The 17792-nt window shown below is 34.0% G+C and overlaps 1 protein-coding gene across 1 annotated transcript in view; it reads left to right on the forward strand.

Annotated features, from left to right (window-relative positions):
* The first annotated feature begins 876 nt into the window (after nucleotides 1-876).
* Nucleotides 877-17792, forward strand: part of LOC117118862 (lateral signaling target protein 2 homolog) — an 18037-nt gene continuing 1121 nt past the window's right edge. The window contains exons 1-6 of the mRNA XM_033263605.1: nucleotides 877-963; nucleotides 7672-7773; nucleotides 8548-10047; nucleotides 12548-12702; nucleotides 13089-13466; nucleotides 14035-14138. Coding sequence (XP_033119496.1) covers nucleotides 932-963; nucleotides 7672-7773; nucleotides 8548-10047; nucleotides 12548-12702; nucleotides 13089-13466; nucleotides 14035-14138 — 2271 coding nt within the window. The 5' untranslated portion in view covers nucleotides 877-931. The remainder of the gene's footprint in view (nucleotides 964-7671; nucleotides 7774-8547; nucleotides 10048-12547; nucleotides 12703-13088; nucleotides 13467-14034; nucleotides 14139-17792) is intronic.

Genomic DNA, 17792 nt, shown 5'->3' on the forward strand with positions numbered 1-17792 from the left:
TAAATGATATACATATTTGCAATATCCATACAAAGTATACATTATTTGATACAAGGTTAAATTAGAGAGCCGGTATATCCAATTCTGTCCCATTACAGATGTATTGTCCCCTGAAAAAAATAATTTTGCAGTAATATACAAATTATTAAATTGAACATTGAAGTTATGAATTTACAGAATATGTACCCTGATACTATACTAGATAATGATAATAAAAAATATAGAAATGTATTGATTTTAATCGTTTCTTTCATGTTTTATTTTAAAAATTATGGTCAAACGTTTTTTAAATACACTAATTTTCTATGTTCAAATTGATAATTTTTGTGTCTATGCCACCTTGGGGTGCAAAGACACTATGTTATGATCTGGCAATTAAAGATGGTAAAAGAATAAATCCGATGGAGGTGCATGATGGGTCATGTGTCATCTTAAGTACTTTATTACTGTACAAAAGTCATAAAAAAAATACAACACCACACATTTCTTGATAACCGAATCCCATGTGGAAACTTTATTAGTAAACATACAGTAAGGCAAAAGGGCATAGACACATATATTGGCACGATAATATCAATATCATATCCATATATGGGCATCTAATGATGTCATGTCACTATATATAAGTCATAGAATATGTCATATAAGACAAAATATTAATTAATAATAAATGATAATTATCAATATTATTATATTATCGCCTTCATTATAATTATTATTATTGTATTATCTAAATGTTAAGTAAGATCCTAAATTGTTATTATTACATGTATTTTACATCATCTTTTCTCATTTTATTAAACCATGGTACTTCTGTAGATACATATATGACAAGTAGTAAGATTTTTTTTTTCTTTTCTTGAATCCCTTCAGAGCAATAAATGAGAAACTACTAACTCAAGACCAGATAGACGATTATGATGCAGCACTTATGTTTACTTTACCGAGGCTCGTCATTGTATGGTACGTATACTGATAGTAGTAAAACTAACAAGGAGAATAATAATTAAGACAATGATGAAAAGAAACTCATAAATAAACAACAACAATAATTATGATGAAGTCGACGATGACACACAACCTGTTCACATTTATTCTGAACAAGGAATTGTGAAGTATTGATGTTCATATTGTATTATCAGATTATAAATCTTAAGTTTATCAAAAATCATTTGTAAATTATATTAACCTCATAAGACATCAGGAAATAATTTTAATGATCATGAAAACATATTGCCAGTAATTTATTTTTGAGTCTACATTGCATGTTGAGAATTTAAGTACATTGTTATCAGTGGCAGCTCTTGTAGTGAGTGACATATAGACATTCCTCTTAAAGTAAGGCAACAACAAAAATTCTCAAGAAAGAGTTAAAAATTGTTTAGATTAATAATTTATTATTCTGAAAATGGCTAAAGCCAAACACTCGCTGGATCGTACGATGAATCCAACTCCACTTCCTGTGAGCGCTAGACGACACGACGCTGTCTGCTGATTGCCGGTAGCAGTATGAACGGATCGTCATTAAAAACGATCTGTTGTGTGCGCATCATGTGCTGTGTTCTCAATGGCCGACAACTGTCGGACGCAGGGAGTGGCCAGCTTAAAATGGCAGAACATCTAAAAGCCATTTGATTTGATTAGTCGGTTCAACAAACAACGTAGCATTTACATAAAATGCGCAAGCATTAAAAATACATTACAACTTGAAAGGAAACTAATTTAACCTGGATAACCAAATAAAATCTTAAACGAAAGTGAAACTCATTTCCATTCGGGTCGATAACAAAAAGTAAAGAAAGATAAGGATAAGTACCATTGAACAATACAATAATTCACAAAATATGACTCCATTAACTTGTGAAAATAAATATTGCACAGTATCAAAGATTCCAGCTTATCAATTTGACATTATTTTATAATATTTGTCTGTATATTTATAACTACTTTGTGATTTCCATAGAAACTGAATTAACATCTGTGGTTAACAGATATATTGTATGGTTAATTCATCATTGAATGGTAATTTATTTTGAACTCATATTTCAAAATTGCAAGCTAAATAACAGGAAGTATTGTAATTAATTTCTAAAATTTATCATGTGAGAATTACGCTACGGGGGTAACTACAGAACAGGAAATTTATAAAAATCTGGAAAAAAATATTTATAATGAATTTGACATTTATTCTTTCGTGTCATTCTTCGAAGTACTGTATACGTCTGTGCTTTTCACAGCAACTAAATCAACATCTGTGGATAATTAAAGGTTGTTTTTTAATGGTTTATTCACGTAAAATGTGGTGTTCCACAAGGGTCTATACAAGGCCTGTTATTGATAAATGATCTAGTTCAATGTGTGTATTATGACAATGTTGTTATGTATGCCGATGATACTAGTATCTTCTTAGTACAATAGTAATGATTTAGATTTGGCTTTCGCATCTATAAATTTATTTTTAAACCGCCTCAACAGTTTATTTCTAACAAAAAAACTACTGTAACTGTTAACGAAAGTAAAACTAATTATATTGTTAATTATTACAATGAACAATGTGGAACTCGAGAGAGTTGAAAAATGTAAGTTTCTTGGTATCGTTTTTGATAAATTTATCAATTTTGGTCACCACATAAATATGATCACATTAAAAATGTCTAATATTATTGGAATTACTAATAAACTTAGATACAGTATACCATTTCATGCATTACTTACCATTTATAAATCCCTAATAGTTCCCATTATCACGTATGATATCGAGGCATGGGGATCCACCCACACTACTAATCTACAAACTACGAAAGAAAGCCCTACGCATAATATGTAAAGTCCATTATCATTACCCAACTAAACAACTCTTCCTAAAAACTGCATCACTTAATGTTTTTCAACTTTATGAAATGGCTGTTGCAACATTTATGTTGGAATTTTTTAAGGGGCTCATCCCAAGTACATTCCAAAATTATTTCCAATTAAATCGGTCCGTTCGTAGCTACAACACAAGGTCTAGTTCAGATTTTAGATCGTCAAAAAAAGATTCCTCCAAAGCCCTACAATCCATAACATATAAAGGACCCCAAATATGGAATAAAATCCCTCAAAACATTAAAATCTTTAATTCCTTCTATTCATTCAAAAAGTATCTTAAGAAATACACATTGGATAATACATGAAATGTATGCTGTAACAAAGTTTATTGTTAATTCCATGTCTGTTTTATAAGTTGAACTAACGTTGTAAATATAAACAATTATTACAAATAAGGAGAAAGAAATAGATAGAAGAATGAAGGAAAAAAGAAGAAAAAATATAAAATGAACATATTGTGCTAAAATAGTAGATACTTATTTCATGGCAATAATAACAATACTGTAGTACTCCAATAATGGAACAATAATGTAATTATTTATTTCTACAGTAACTTTAATTATTCATGCAACTACTACAAATATTATTTTATATTTACTTTTTTTGTTTATTTATATTTTTCTTTTATTTTTATTAAGGAGAGCATGAGTTAAGGCATTTGTGACTCATTTGCCTATTTTGCTTATCCCTTTTTCATTTTCAATGATGCATACACTGATTTGTTTAACTTAATTGACATAACTTAATTATTTCGACTGTATGTTATAATATCTAATGTTAATTTTCTTTAATTGTATGTTGAATTGATTTTGAAATAAATTATTAAAATGAAATATATATGCACAGTCTATATAACACTGAATAGGAAATATATCTAAGCATGAAGAGTGGAGTTATATACCGTAACCTCATTCAGAAGGCCAATACGTTTAATCTCGAGAAGAAGGCCATCTGCTTCTTTCAAGATAGTACAGTACATACACTGTACATGTTCAAAGAAACAAAATATATTAAATAGTTTAGGTGATTTAATGCTGGTTAATACCCTCTATGATATTGATTGATGTTACAGTGGCCCTATTTATTGTTTTATAATAGTAATTCCCAAAATTTACAGCATTCATTTTGAAAAGAAGCCTCCCCCCCCCCTCTTTACTTTGCAAAAGTAGCCTCTAAAAGAAGCCTATCCAAAGCTCTCTAAAAAGAGAAGCCCAGGGCTTCAATTCAAGGTTGTACAGTAGCTTACTAGTAAAGATCTTGCCTTTTAAACTTAGGGTCCTAGGATCAGTTCCTGTCTCAGCAGGATTTTTTTGTCACAGCTAAAAGCAACTCCACTCCCTAGGCCTCATGTAGCATTGTTCCATCATGTAATTGGTGAGTTACTATACTAATAGATGCGAATGAAATAAAATAATTATTTTTAAGCTCTTTGTCTTATTTCCTATAGGTATAAATATTTATAGGATGGCAAAAAAAAATGAAGTTCATAATTACCGGTAAATTCAACATCAGACATTCAAACATGCATAAATTTCAGCATACTATTTATTAATGATTAACAGAAAATACTATAAATTATTCTTTCAAAAAATAATTCACAATTGCTTTTATTAGTGTAGATTTAACCATCTTCTAATGTCTGTTAAATGCATATATTTTAACTGTGAATAACATGAAATATTATAGCAGTTTTAAGACATCTTTTATATTAGCATCCATATGTTACTACTGTATGTTTATAATTTCTTATTTCAAGGGAAAAAAAAAACCAAAGTCATCCTTTTATCCCCATTGTAAATGTTAACAACCTCAAGGCCCATTGATAATGATTATTTCATAAAAATTTAATTTATTTCTAGCTTGTTACCTCACTTACTGCTCCGACAAATATGTATAATTTCAGTCAGACATAAAGATTTTTATTAGTATCCATATGTTACTGAATTTTGTATTTCAAAAAGCCAAGAAAATATGCATACTACTGTTTTTAATCTATCTATTTTAAACATATTTAATATTTTGGGATATTTATGCATGCATCAAACACTTATTACATTCCAATTAAAAAAAATCATGGTCATCTTTTCATTCCTGTTGTGGATGTTAACAGCCTTCGAGGCCCATTGATAATGATTATTTCTAATAAAAATAAAATATATTTCTAGCTTGTTATCTTGATGTGAGCTTGTTACTCATTGCTGTGAAAATTTTGTTCCCCGTATTTTTAGACCATGGTCAATTTTTTTCCTCCACAGAATTAGGTACAGTAAATATTCCGAATATTTTTGTCTGGTTTCTGAAATGTTTACATAATTGATTGCCTCATCGCATGATTTATGCGGCAATGCAATATGATCTCTAGCGGGAGCCTAAGAACGTCCTCATTTACTTTTAACCTCAAGAATTCACATTTAAAATAATTCTTCAATAAAATATGGTTTTATTTTTTTCTCCACCTATAGCCAATCTTCTCAATAAGAAAAAAAAATTATCCGAATATCCCCACCCTCTTAAAGGTCTTAAAATAAAGGTCCTAAATAAAAGGTTTTTTTTATTTAGGTTTTTACAATTTTTAAAACAAGAATAATAACTGTAATAATAACAATTGTCTGAGTACAATGATTTATAAGGAAGGTATTTAATGCGATCATACAAGACAAAGCATTTACATCATTCAGATTCAATTACAGCCACAAATTGGGTTACAATAATGTTAATAATTTATTCAATCTTGGTCCTTATTGAAGAGTGCGCCTCTTATATTTCTTCCTCGTAAATATGTCACAATTGTAAAATAATCCATCTCCTAGTATTGGAGTTCTCTCCACTGTCTATAGTACTGTAATTAAAAACGTTTCTCATAATAGGGCTGTGCAGCATTCAACTAAATGCTGTCTAAATTAACACATAAAGTGGCTGTGTGTGTAATTATTAATCTGAATTGTTCTATTTCTGTTATTCCCTGGTTTGTTTGTAATTGCATTTTACTACGTGTTTGTCTGGAGATTCTAAATGTACAATATAAATAGTAGATTTGTAATCATTGCATTTACATGAATTGCCTTGGCAAACTGCCAGTATTTTGACTAAAATATAATTCATTCTCATCATTTCATTGGTAGACTTTTGAAAAACAGAAAGGGTCTTTATGTCTGGTGACAAAAATTGGCATAGGAAACCAGTACACCATGAGTAAATACAGATTGTCTGGTGTCAACTTGGCTTGTAGCCAAATAGTTTTCAGCGTTTTAACAACATACATTAATTGTCGTCCTCTATTGACCAAGGTTTGTGGTTGTGCAGTCATTTTTCAGTATAAGAATAAGGTTGTGACAGGTTGTAGGTCCCTAGAGGGAGCTGTTCTTCCTCAAAATGAGCAGAGATAATGTTGAGTTAATGCACTTGATTTGTCTGAGTACTGTATGCCTGAGTAGACTTAATTCTGTACTACATGAAACATACTATACTGTAAATATTACTAGGGATGTGTTGTTATTCTGTTCTATTTTAAATAATTCTTAATTTGTATACTTCTTAATTAAATCGTGGGATGATTAAATTCAGTTCCCCATTTATTTTGACCAGTTTTAAACAAAAAAAAATGCATTTAATGAAGGTAGAAAACACATGAAATAAAGATAACCATAATAATAGTAAAATATGCTAATGACACCATCTTTTTGATCAGGAGACAACATAAACACTCTTGTGGATATGTTGTTTTGTCCCTTTTAACACAATTAAATATTACAAGAAATGAAAATGATTTTATTTTGCTTTTTATTTTGTCATTTATTCCAAATTTGGAATAAGAAATTTGAGGGTTATTTGAGGAGACGAGCAATCGACGTTGGCCAAATTTGAAGTGGGGTCTTCACCAAAAGTGTCGTCGCTGTGCCATGAATTTGAAGGTAATGACCGTCGCCGAAAACAAAGTTATTATTGGTCAGAATCAGCATGATAAGTTCACGGAGATGTGATTTAGATGGGGTTTTGCCCCGAATTTGCTTGTAATTTATATATTATGTATACTGTGCCTCTGATATTTTTGGAATTTGTGCTTTATAAATCTCTGTTATTATTTTTTTTATGAAACAAGATTTAACTTTAGAGTCTAGTGTATAGATTTATTATAAAGCTTCCATGCGTTATTGAGCTGCCTTTAAGATTCCCATATTGTCGGTGATCAAGTTTTAGTTTAATGTTATCTAAAATCCAGTCACTGAGGAATCCTTCAAATAAGCGAGCCAAAGTGAGCGTTATCGATATGGGTCGTAACTGGTTGACATCTTCAATTGACTTAGTTTTTGGTACTGGAGTTATTAAGACTATCTTCCAGGCCTCGGGGGAAACATCCTCTTTTTGCGTTAAGGGGACACACAGTTCATGGGCAAATTCCTTGAGTAGGCAAGTAGGAATATCTTCAGGATGTTTGGCTTTGGATGCATTGAGTTTGCATAATCTGTGATAGACTTGATGCCGGATATATTCTAGGGGGAGGCAAAGGAGCTGGTAAATATTCATAATGTGTTTATTATTCTTACATACTGATCAGATTTTCTGATCGGTTTGCTAGGCTTTTCAATGCGAAAATTGTGATTGAATGTGAATGCACTATTGATTTATCATTCACATGAAAGTAATTTATTATTCACATGAAGAAGTACACTGTGTGTACAGAAGTGCATGTTGAAAATATATGTACTCTAATCTCTAATGTATGGTGTCTGTTCCCTATACATATCATCTATTTATGTTTGGATACACAATTATTTTAATATTTTCTCCTGATTTTTGGTATAGTGGATTGGTGATCTTTCCAGATGGCCCTTTAAATGTTGACATGCCAGCATCTCAGATGTCGGAATTGTTTAGACCGTATCAACATGTCCTCAGAAAGATCAGGTGAGTGGAGAATATAAGCTGCCACAAAGAAACAATTCAGATCTACTCCATTTTGATCTTGTCTTGTTAAAAGTTGTTTTGAAAAAGACTGGAGTGAGTACTGCATTCATAATTTGTGTTGACATGACAACAATAATTTGTAGGAACTGACACAGATGGTCTAAAGAAATTGTTAGATCTGAGCGTAAAGTGGTAAGTCATTTTGCGACTATGCATGATCATTTGACCTTCAAATTGGTTTAATCTACAAACTTGGCCCATGTTAAAATATTGCCCAGCCCTAAACCAATTCCACTCCTATTCGAAAGCCAACTCTCAACTTTCTCTCACTATTTTCTCTATTTGAACTTTTTTTTCCTTCCATTAATTTATTTTTTTAATTTTTAATTACTTATTTTTAAATATTTAGTTTTTTGCATTAAATTTTCCGTAACCCTGGATGAGACCCTTTCAGGTACTATCCCCTGGAACTCATCACGAGTAGAGGTATTTACTTCCCTATATAGACCACACTTTGCTTATTGTAAAATGTGTCTATTTATTCCCCTTTCAACAAAATATAAAGAAACAAAACAAAACTACATTACATTCTACTTCTATATATTCCTCTTTAATTTCCTTCCATTCTGTTTTGTCTTTCTTTTTGTTAAAATAATCTGATGCATTCTGTTAAAACGTTGATTAATAAAACATTCCACAATCAGAGTTCTCCTGATATTCAATTTTGTAATAGTAGAATTTAATTAAAAGGTTTCATATTATTAATATCCACAGGGAACTGCTATGTACACTGACCAGTATTGAATTACATCTATTAGAAAAAGCATTGAGCAGTACTGACCTCTCTTGGGAAGACATCGAGAAAGAGCTAGTGGCTCTCAATGGAACCTCTGCCAGTCAAGCAATTCCAAGGCTTCATGGGCGCACAGACAATCACATCCAATCACCAATCAGAAGTATTGGTCAAATGGACATGTTCGGCCAATCACCAGCTAGTGTCAGTACACTAACAGAACGATCTACTTTATGCAGTAGCTTCCCAACAGATTATGATCTGGATCAAGTAATGGCAAGAAAATCCAGTGGGAACGATTTTTCCGATCAGATGCTTGAATATTTAGTTGCAGATTCAATTCCTTTCTCCGGTAGTACACAGGTATCTGATGAAATGTTAGACAGTGTTCAGAAACTGAAGGATGCAAGAGAAAACATAAATAATGCAAGAGACAATTTAATTGATGATAGCAATCTGCCAACAATACAAGTTAATAGCACTACTGAAACCAATGGTGATGACTCGCACAATAATCACAAAAGATGTAGGAGGTCGAGTGAGAGGAGGCGGTCTAGCGGCAGTAACAATGGATGCCATCATAGTCAGTCGCGCCGGAGAAGCTCTTCACAGTGTAATGGCACAGATGCTTTGTCCTCCTCCCTCAGTAGAGACTCGGCTTTGACAGAAGAAATTATTGTGCAATCCCAAAAGCCTGGAGAAGATGATTCTGCCAATTCAGGGTCCAAGAAAGCACCATCCTCAAGGAACAAGCGGGAAATAAGGACAAGTGAGTCAGGGACAAGCTCAGATGTGTCTGATAAGGAACCAGCGAAGAAATGCTATCTTACAGCGAATGGGCGAAACAGAAGCGGGGCGAATACAGAGTGCAGTTCAAGGGAAGGGAGTGATGATGCAGGAACTACTCTGGGTCGTAAAGGTAGTGAACCTGATGAAAATATACTTTTGGAATGCAAAGCTAGGTTAACCAACCGAGAGTATCCAACTATCGCTGAATATGATAGACCTACTGCAGAACTTAACAAGAAGTCGACTCTCGAATTGGAAATGTGTAGTGATTACACAATGACCCGCTTTCTTTCCGATCTCGAAAATGCAGAGTATTACGATCACACAAGTCCTCAGAGTGAGATGCTCCTTGAAGCGGAGGATGATGATGATGCAGATGTTTTCTACCTGAGTAAATCTACTATGACAGAGACTAGTCACAGTAATGTCAATGGAATAAAGTCTCACACAAGAACACCGAGTGTTGCCAGCTCTGGTAGCTCAATGTCGTCACTATCCCAGAATCGCATTGTAGGTCATCACGCAGGGGCAGGGCTTAAGATAAGGTCGAGGAGTACTGCCGACACTCATGGCGGATTAAGCGATGATGGAGAGGAGTATGATGACGATGATGAATGCTCAACCTGTTCTTGTTCAACGTGTGCTTTGTCAGAAGCACAAAACGATGAATTCAAATGGGAGTCTGATGACAGGTGAATCATTGTGCTTGTTTTTTTTTTTTCTATACTATTGCAGTCATAGAATTAAGCTTGCTTAAGCCGGGCACTGACTGCATCGTACAACGTTCGTACGACCGTCACACAATGAATCCTACTCCGATCTCTGTGAGTGCTAGATGACACGACGCCGTCTGCTAACTGTTTGTGACAGTCTGAACGGATCCGTTGCGCGTGCATGCGTCGCATTGTGTTCTCGATAGAATCGCGTGTTGGCCGACGACCATTCAGTGCCCGGGTTTATACATTGAAACTAGCAGTTTTATTTATAGCATTTCAAATTGTACAGTTGCTTGTTTTTATAAGGAGACATCCGTTATTTTCATCATTTCACAAAAGTACAAAACATACTCTTTTCTGTTACCTCTCTGTCCCTGCCCCCTAATATGTTACACAATAAATTGATGGTTTTTGTCATTTTGATAACATCATTTATCTTTTCATAAATGAGTATAGGCTTACATTTAAAACCCTCTTCCCCAAAAGTGTATGTTTTCACTTTTGTGAAAGTGATGAATATAACATATGGTCCCTAAGACATGAAAATATTGACAGAAGTCTGAAGTTATTCTATCAGACTTACAGGATTACCAGCAAATAAACTGAATCACCAAGAGGGTACGGTATTCAAGGGCAGCCATAAAAGAATCTCTCACTGCTTATGTATTGATGAGCCAATTGGCTACTGGAGACACCTGTCATTATTTCCCGTATAATGTTACTTAATGCCATTGAATGAAAGTAATAGTTGATTATATTTGTAGTGTTGCATTTTTTTTATTCAGTATAGAACCAAGAGTAATAAAATATGACAGGTTACAATAATAATTAATGATAAATATTATAAACATTCACTACATATATTTAAGTAATTGATCTGGAAGACAAACAGCAGCTTAAACTGCTGATAGCCACTGTGTGTGCGCTGAATCGTGGAGATCTCTGGGTCCCCGTTTCAATTTCCATCGCTGCTTTCCTTGTGTTTCAGCTGGAGGGCTGGAATACAAGTTACAGTAGCGCACCGTCTTCCGATTGAGACGTTTAAGACGTCGGTCCTATGGGCAATATGTGCACGTTAAGGAATGCATTACACTATTCACAAAAGGTAGGAGATTGTCTTCTGGTGTACTGTGTACTAGACCCACTGGAAGTAATTTTTCTTCAGACTTTTGTGGGCTATCCTTGGTTTTTACACCAAATAAATCCATCCATTTAAACATGACTATGAAAAAGTTAAGAAGACAATTTTTTTTGGTCAAACTCTTAAACATTAATCACATTCAAACATATCCAACAAGGGCGGATTTAGAGGAGGGCTGGGCAGGCTGCAGCGCCTCCCCCCCCCCCTCATTTGGAGAGTATAAAAAATTAAAAAAAGAAAGAAAAAATAATAATTGCTCTCCCAAAACGCCTTAGAGGTTTTTTTTGGGTGTCTAGAATACACAATTTTCATGGGGGCATGCCCCCCTGGACCCCCTTGCATAGTATCATCTTGATTTTCCCCTGTTCAATACTGTTAGATCAAATTGTTAATGTACCATTTCAGTGCCACCAGAAAACTGAACTCTTAAATTAGGCCATACAAAATTTGTGCCTTACCCAAAATTTAGAAATTCTACATTCCACAAATGGAAGCAGAGACTGAATTGACATGTCGACAAGGACGCGAAGCCCCGCCCACAAAGTCACGAAAACCTTAGACAATGGCGGCTAGACTTACCGAGTTGGCAAAGATTTTCTTTGCTATCTACCTTCTTTAAGAAAGAGAATTCAGGGTAGGCGGTATGCAAATGAATCATATATTCATAGTGTATAATCTATTTCATGGAACATGGCAGGGAAATTGCTGTAAAAGCCTCTGCATTTCGCTCCCAAAGGAAGAGGGAAAAGCCGCATTCAGTCAACCTTGTTGTCGGCAAAGGCCAAGTCACTGATGCGCACTGCTCGTGTAAATCTGGGTATCTATAACCAAGCATAGACATCTAGGCAAAATAGTGTAATAAAAGGCAAAAATGATACTATTGTTTTTTTGATATTTTTTATATATTTTTATATTTTATAGATTTCACATTTATAGTTGAAAGCTAAAATCAGATGAATACTTGTAACGATGATTCTCTTCCGATTTTCTCAGATTATCACATAATTATATTTCTGTGAACTAAAGTGTGCTGGTAGCCATCACATCTAATTTCCTATTAAATTATTTGTTTTATTATTTGTTATATTATTATAGATTAATATCTAGTAATTATTAATATGTACCATGGTAGACAAGGTCTAAAAATATCTGGTGTTTCTATCTTAACTATTTAATTAGGTTATAAAATGAAAAAAAAAAATTTTAATAATTGTGTGAATTAAAGACTGCTGGTAGTCTCCAGCAGTTTTCTTAGTAATTAAATAAAGTGCTAAAACATTGATTTCGTTTTGTAAACTTCAGCAAGGTAATAACCATCAACCCTTTCTTTTCTAGTGGTAGCGATTCCACTTCCTACTTATCAGATAACCATGATGATCGTGAGATTGCTATGGCAATTGAAGCTGCTGAACAAGCAGCCAAAGAAGAAACAAGGTCAAGATTCAGTAGTACGAGTGATCTTGTCCATCGTTTGTTTGTTTGTGTTGCAGGTGAGACTAATTATCTCTTAGAATGCACCAAAAGAAATTGGTAAAATAAAGTCAAAGTTAATTGCTGTGCATGGTACTTTTAATAAGGATCTCGTTTTAGTCTCCTTTCCTGTGAAATATGCATACATTAAGAAATTAAATGCTGACAGATCATATTAATATATCTTTATGATTTTAATACCAATACAACAAGCAGCCATTAACTTGCTACAGGAGTTGTAGTACATTAATAAATAAACATATGTTACAATTTAAGACTAATGTTATTGATGAATGAATAATATTCTTGATTTTGTATGATGAGGTATGATTTCACAAAATTCATTAAAAATCGAAAAAGATATCCGTGATTTCACTAATTCAACAAACATTCTCTGTCGGTTCAGGTGTTGCAGATCAGCTTCAGTCGAATTATGTAAGTGACCTGAGGAACATTCTAAAAACTGTTTTTGAGGTCAAATGTCTTGATCCATTTGACCTGAGCAATCTGGTTCAAACTCTCCCTGAGAACAACCTGGATGAGAACACCACTACCTTCTTGAACCACATCAATCCTTCAGCTTCACCTCTGCCAGAAGTGTTCGAAGAGCGACACAGGAACGGAAGTGGGCACAGTGGACGAGGGGACGAGCGGTGTACGAGACACAGCAGTGGGGATAGAAGGGTACGGCATAATAGTAATCACAGCGGAAGAGCTGCTGGAGATGAGAGGAGACGACATAACAGCAGTCGGAGTAGAAATAAATCGGGTCAAAGAGTTGAAGGTTGGTCATAAGTTAGATATCGTTTTATAGGTTGGATATCCATTTCATTTTGTTAAAATACATGCTGAAAACTATGTTCTGTATGCATGGAATTACTTCATTCACTTCACGTTTTTCAGCCATTATCTATCCACTCAGTTATCAAGCATAGTATAGGGCATTGTACAAACGCCAGCATATAGCACACACCAGTGGTTCCTAACCTTTTTGCATTCACATACCCCTCGGGAAAGTTTTTTGCAGACCCCCAAGTTTAATTTACTCATTCTCCATATTCTACCAATAGAATGATAAGATTTTAAACAGAAGATGATTCACCACAAAAATACAACGTTGAAGCTTTTTCATTATATTTTTAGTAAGGCTCTTAATGATTAGCAGTAAGATGTTATTCACACTGTTGTAAGATTAGAAAACTAACCGTTTTGACTTGGTGGAGAGCCCCAATTATTTTTTGCGGACTCCAAGTTGGGAAACACTGGTATGCACAGGCAACTAAATGTATCTATAAACTTATAGCAAAGTATATTCTCAACCTGCATTCTTCTTTTTGTTGTTGATATTATAGGTTTACCGTCTTGGCAACCTGATGAGCAGTGTACACATTGTTATTCATGCAAAGGGCAGTTTACTGTCCTCAGACGCAAGCATCACTGTAGAAATTGTGGAAAGGTAAGGTCTCGAAGCTGATTTTTTTTATTTATATTTTCTTGTCAACTGTTTAAAGATATACTGTTACATAAAATCTGAAAAAGATATTGTAAATTAAATTAAACATTATTTAAAAGGACCATAATGTGTTCTCAACTTGGATTGGGGAGAAATTCGTTTTCTCATAATTTTCATTTGAAAGCTCATAAGTTAAATATACCAAATAACATTCAAAGCAGCTTAGCTCAGTCGGCTAAACTGGTGGTAGCCACTGTGTGTGCACTGAACTGTCGCGATCTCTTGGCCCCGGTTCAATTCCCAATGCTGCTCTCCATGTGTTTCAGCTGGAGGGTTGGAATGCGAGTTTCAAAAGCGCATCGTCTTTCGGATGAGACGTTAAAGTCAGGCTCCGGAGGAAAAAAATTTTTTATATGTTGTAGAACTGATTTTTCTAAGACATAAAAAAGTAGTTTGATCAAAAACTGAGCAACGGTGAATGAGATACAGATTTTTGAATATTTAAAAACTGGGGGAAAAAGGTGTAAAAATGGGTGGTTACGCCCCTTTTTCCCCCAGTTTTTAAATATTCAAAAATCTGTATCTTGTTCACCGTTCCCCAGTTTTTTGTCAAACAACTTTTTTCTGTCTTAGAAAAATCAGTTCTACAACATATCAATTTTTTTTTCCTCCGGAGTCTGACTTTAAGCCGTTGGTCCTATGTGCAAAATGGCCCATGTGAATGTTAAAGATCGCAGTTCACTCTTTGAAAAAAGAGTAAGGAATTGTCTCCCAGTGTACTACCCAATCACCAGCAGAAGGACCACTGGAAATAAGTCTTTTCAGACTTTTGGGGATTATCCTTGGTGTTTACACCGAAAAATAAATCTAAATATCCAGTTATATTTTCTAAATTTAATAACTTAACAAAATAATTTGCTTTCCGTATGTGCAAGATTGGACCAGATAAAAAAGGGTTTGTGTTGCCCAAACCTAAACAACCAAAAATCAAAAAATCTGTTGTCTGTTATTTTTGGCTTTAAGGACATAGATTTTGAAAAGTACCTGCTGATTTTCCCTTTTCTATGTAAAATGAGTGAAGTTCTTATACAGTACTGGTTGGTACCTTGGCATAATCTCTTATAACCTTGAGTTACATGCCCAAATTTCTCCTTTTGTAAATTCCGTAAGATATCCATCCTCAAACACCTCAATCCTTCATCTATTGCCTATCTTTATATATCTTATATTTAATAGAAATTTGCATATAAGATTTGAAAAAGATTAAGTGTAGACTTGAGATATTTTGGAGGACAAATTTCTTATGGATAGTGTATCTGTACATTGTCCTCCCTTTATGATTACACTCCCCAAAATATATTCACACTTAAACACTGCAATTCTACATTTTTTTAAAACTATATTTATAGAGGGTCCGACATGTCCGATGGAGGGGTCCGAGCCAGGGGGCTGACAAAGCCTTGGTCGACAGCCCAGAATGAAAACTCTCTTGTAGGGTTGGTTCACAGGCAGAGTTTCTATGGCTTAGTATGGTCCAAAATGTGCTTTTAGACCACAATATTAAGGGATTGGCAGTCACAATAACGTTATTCGGATAGGCTAATTATTACTTTTTAAAATTTTTGATCTGACGACCTAGTCGTGCGTTGAACGACAGGGGAAAATATCCTCCCCCGGTGCCACCACTGGCCACTCTTAAACAAAATCAAGTTAATAATAAGTAAGATGCCTTGTCTGTCTCTTATACACATCTAGATGTGTATAAGAGACAGGTTGTAAGACTAGAAAACAAAATCAAGTTAATAATAAGTAAGATGCCTTGTTAAGTTTTACTTTTTTTTTTTTTTTTGTCGTGCTGTCTCAGGTTTTTAACCCAGGACCCTGTGATTGGTATACAAGCATCATAACAACCAAGCTACATCTCCACTACAAATTTATCGGCCATCTTTATAAACGTTGCAAATGACCTGTTTAATGCTTTTCCTGCTCATATGTTTATCTTTGTAGTGGTGAAATGTCTCCAATCAGATGACTAAAACTCCTGTGTAAACAACTTTCTAAATTTGTACTTCCTCGTGGGTATCTTGTGATTTTCTCCCACTTGAACATAATTATGTTTGAAACTAGACACAAGTACTTCCTTAAGTCTGTTTAATGTTTTTCCAATACTTTAATTCACCCTTAACCCCTTTCTTTTCATCATAGTAGATAATCTCCTCACTTTCAGTGGCGTATCTAAGGGGAGCACATGGAGTGCACTCCCTCCAGAAAGAGCTTGCACCACCAGTTGCCCCCTCCCCCTACCCATATTGAAATATTTGAAGCAAAATATTATGCAAAATCATATCATACCACATTACCTCATCTCCCCCTTCCCCATTTTAATACCCCTAGAGACGTCACTGCTCCCCTTCCATTCCATTTAAAAAACAAACCTGATTCCTCTGCTCCACTCTTGTCTACACTCTTGTCTACACTGATTTTAAATTAATTCTTGTATGTAAAGTAAACCGCTCACAACAACATGTGCCAATATGTGTGGAGTATGTAGAATCAGTTTCTAAGGGATCTTGAACAATCCTACTGGCGCTTGTCATTTATTCTATTTTTGCTGTTGGAAAATTGAAATATGAATAACTTAAATATGATTAATTTTTTACAATTATTTTACTGAAATTCATATTATAGTTATTATTTTTTTACAAATAATTAAAATTTATTTGATAATATAATGCTTCTTGCTCCTATAGTGACTGGAAATCTAAGGAGTGTTCCCATAGATATCTGAGATATTCTTAATCTCGTGTGAGGCAACTCCAAAGCTGAGGGTGTGGGTTAAATGCAAATGCAGTAGGTTTAAATTTGGGACGATCACATCATTCTAAACATGTTTAATATTCTCATGACTTTGGAAGATAAATTGCATCAGACTTTGTCATATGACACTGAGTTATTTTGTGTAAAACACAAGTTTATGCATCAATAACTCATTATATTCTAAAAAGTAATATATTTTGTGGTCATATTTAAAGCCCCATTCCCGGCAAAATTTCACTAAAAATGACTTTTTTTAGAAAATATGCATTTGCATTACTCCAATTATTATAAATCATGGAAAAATATTGGCATGAATTTTATTTTTACGAAAAAGAATAAAAAAAATGAGAAATACAGACTATTTCTCATAAAATATTACCATTTTCTCGACGAATTCATCGTTACTAGGCAAATTCAGAGGTTGTAGATCGCATCCACTGGAATACTCTCGCTTTTATATATACTTTATACAGTCAATAAAGTGCGCCCTCTCTAATAAGATTACTTTTTGTACTTCGCATCTCGCACAATGCGGTCGTTCGGTTAGACTGAGATTATGTTTGTTTAAGTGTCAAAATCTCAGTCAGAATCAGTTTTTTAACAAATTTGAAATAATTCCTATGAAATATTATATTTCACAAGTGTCAATACTAGCAATGGAAAATATCATGTCGGCCGTTTTTATGTGTGATAACAGAACCTAAAATCGAGATAAGGCTAGGCCTAGCCAACAGCGTTGGATAGGCTAATGTTTTCGGCGCCTACGATATTTCTTCTCACGACCTATCGCAAAATCAACATGAAAAATTCATCCGCATTTATTTTTTGTGTGGAACACAA

Source organism: Anneissia japonica, unplaced genomic scaffold (assembly GCF_011630105.1).
Source record: "Anneissia japonica isolate Jap-2015-1 unplaced genomic scaffold, ASM1163010v1 scaffold737_len1565949_cov176, whole genome shotgun sequence".
NCBI lineage: Eukaryota > Metazoa > Echinodermata > Crinoidea > Comatulida > Comatulidae > Anneissia > Anneissia japonica.